This window comes from Laccaria bicolor, genomic scaffold (assembly GCF_000143565.1).
Source record: "Laccaria bicolor S238N-H82 LACBIscaffold_29 genomic scaffold, whole genome shotgun sequence".
Taxonomy (NCBI): Eukaryota; Fungi; Basidiomycota; class Agaricomycetes; order Agaricales; family Hydnangiaceae; genus Laccaria; species Laccaria bicolor.
This window is the reverse complement of record NW_001889900.1, coordinates 102,025-103,179: the sequence shown is the minus strand read 5'-3', so window position 1 is coordinate 103,179 and position 1,155 is coordinate 102,025. Positions and strand designations below refer to the sequence as shown.

Here is a 1,155-nt window from a genome sequence, read left to right as displayed (position 1 = left end):
AGCCGAGCTGGCTGTGGAAAGTGGGTTTGGTTATTCGACTTGGTCACGAAGGTGATCGGTGCCCGAATGGAAGCAGCAACTTGAGTGCCGACCTTGACATTGACGAAGAGGAATGGTTTGACATGGAAGACCTTACCAGCACTTCGGCCGATCCAAAACCAACGGACCGTATTTACAATGGTGGCCGGGTCATGACCGTAGTCCATACTTCCGGTGTGCATCACCTACCTATCGTCTTCTGTGGATGTTCTGGTGCAGCAGCCGAGGACATACAGTTGTTCCGGGTTGGGTTGTACCCATCCACCTACAAGTCTTGCCAGACCGTATTTACCTTCCAACTCCTCGATGACTACCTGCTGGAAAACCTGGAATGTAAAACATCGGCCACCCACTACTACTCCAAATTGAGAAGGATCACCAACTTTGCATTTCCGAATTCCATTCCGGTATGTTGTTCAAGTACTGAGGTATACTCCCATCTCAAAACGTTTGACAGAACCGGTATCACGAGTTAATAAGGGTTGGTAGACAATACCGTAATCTTACTGAACTGGCTACTTTTGGATTTGGACACAAAGGTAAGGCTCCGACGCCGGGGGAGATGGGTTTTTTTTGCCCTACCTGCCCACAACCGGGAGTCAACCTTCCTGATGACTGGAACAAAAACCCCAATGATCCTACTAACTGGAAGTATACCAGAGGATTTGTAGCCGATGGCAATTTCACAGCAGCCCACCAAAAACAGGCACGGCCCAAAGACGATGTTTGGCTTAAAAATGGGGATAGTTTCATGACGCAAAGAGGACCTTATTTGAGCCACCTTCGGGACGCGATTGAAGATAATGATGTAAGTTTTTATCCTTCGAGCGACTCGGCCGGTGTCTGAATCTTTCAGCCGAGGACATGTCATGAGCACAATGCTATCAACAACAAGAATGTATTTCACCGAGGTTTTGACGCTACTGGAATTGGAGCCATTGCTTGCCTTCGACATGGCACCTTTTGTCCGGGTTCGGTGGTAGATTTTCAAAAGGGAGAAAGGTATGGAAGTTATCCTGAGGTTGAATCGTTGTTTTACCGAACAGGCAAATGAACATGGACTATGCCTTGTGCCAGGCTCTGAAGAATACCATGACCAGTGAAGAAAAAAGGGTT

The 1,155-nt window shown here is 47.7% G+C and overlaps 1 protein-coding gene across 1 annotated transcript in view; it reads left to right on the top strand.

The window, feature by feature from the left end:
• Positions 1 to 1,142, top strand: part of LACBIDRAFT_330711 (uncharacterized protein) — a gene marked incomplete at both ends in the record, with an annotated part of 4,461 nt that extends 3,319 nt beyond the window's left edge. Inside the window, 3 exons of the mRNA XM_001885087.1 lie at positions 52 to 446; positions 497 to 847; positions 1,086 to 1,142. Coding sequence (XP_001885122.1) covers positions 52 to 446; positions 497 to 847; positions 1,086 to 1,142 — 803 coding nt within the window. The remainder of the gene's footprint in view (positions 1 to 51; positions 447 to 496; positions 848 to 1,085) is intronic.
• Between the last annotated feature and the right edge of the window lie 13 nt (positions 1,143 to 1,155).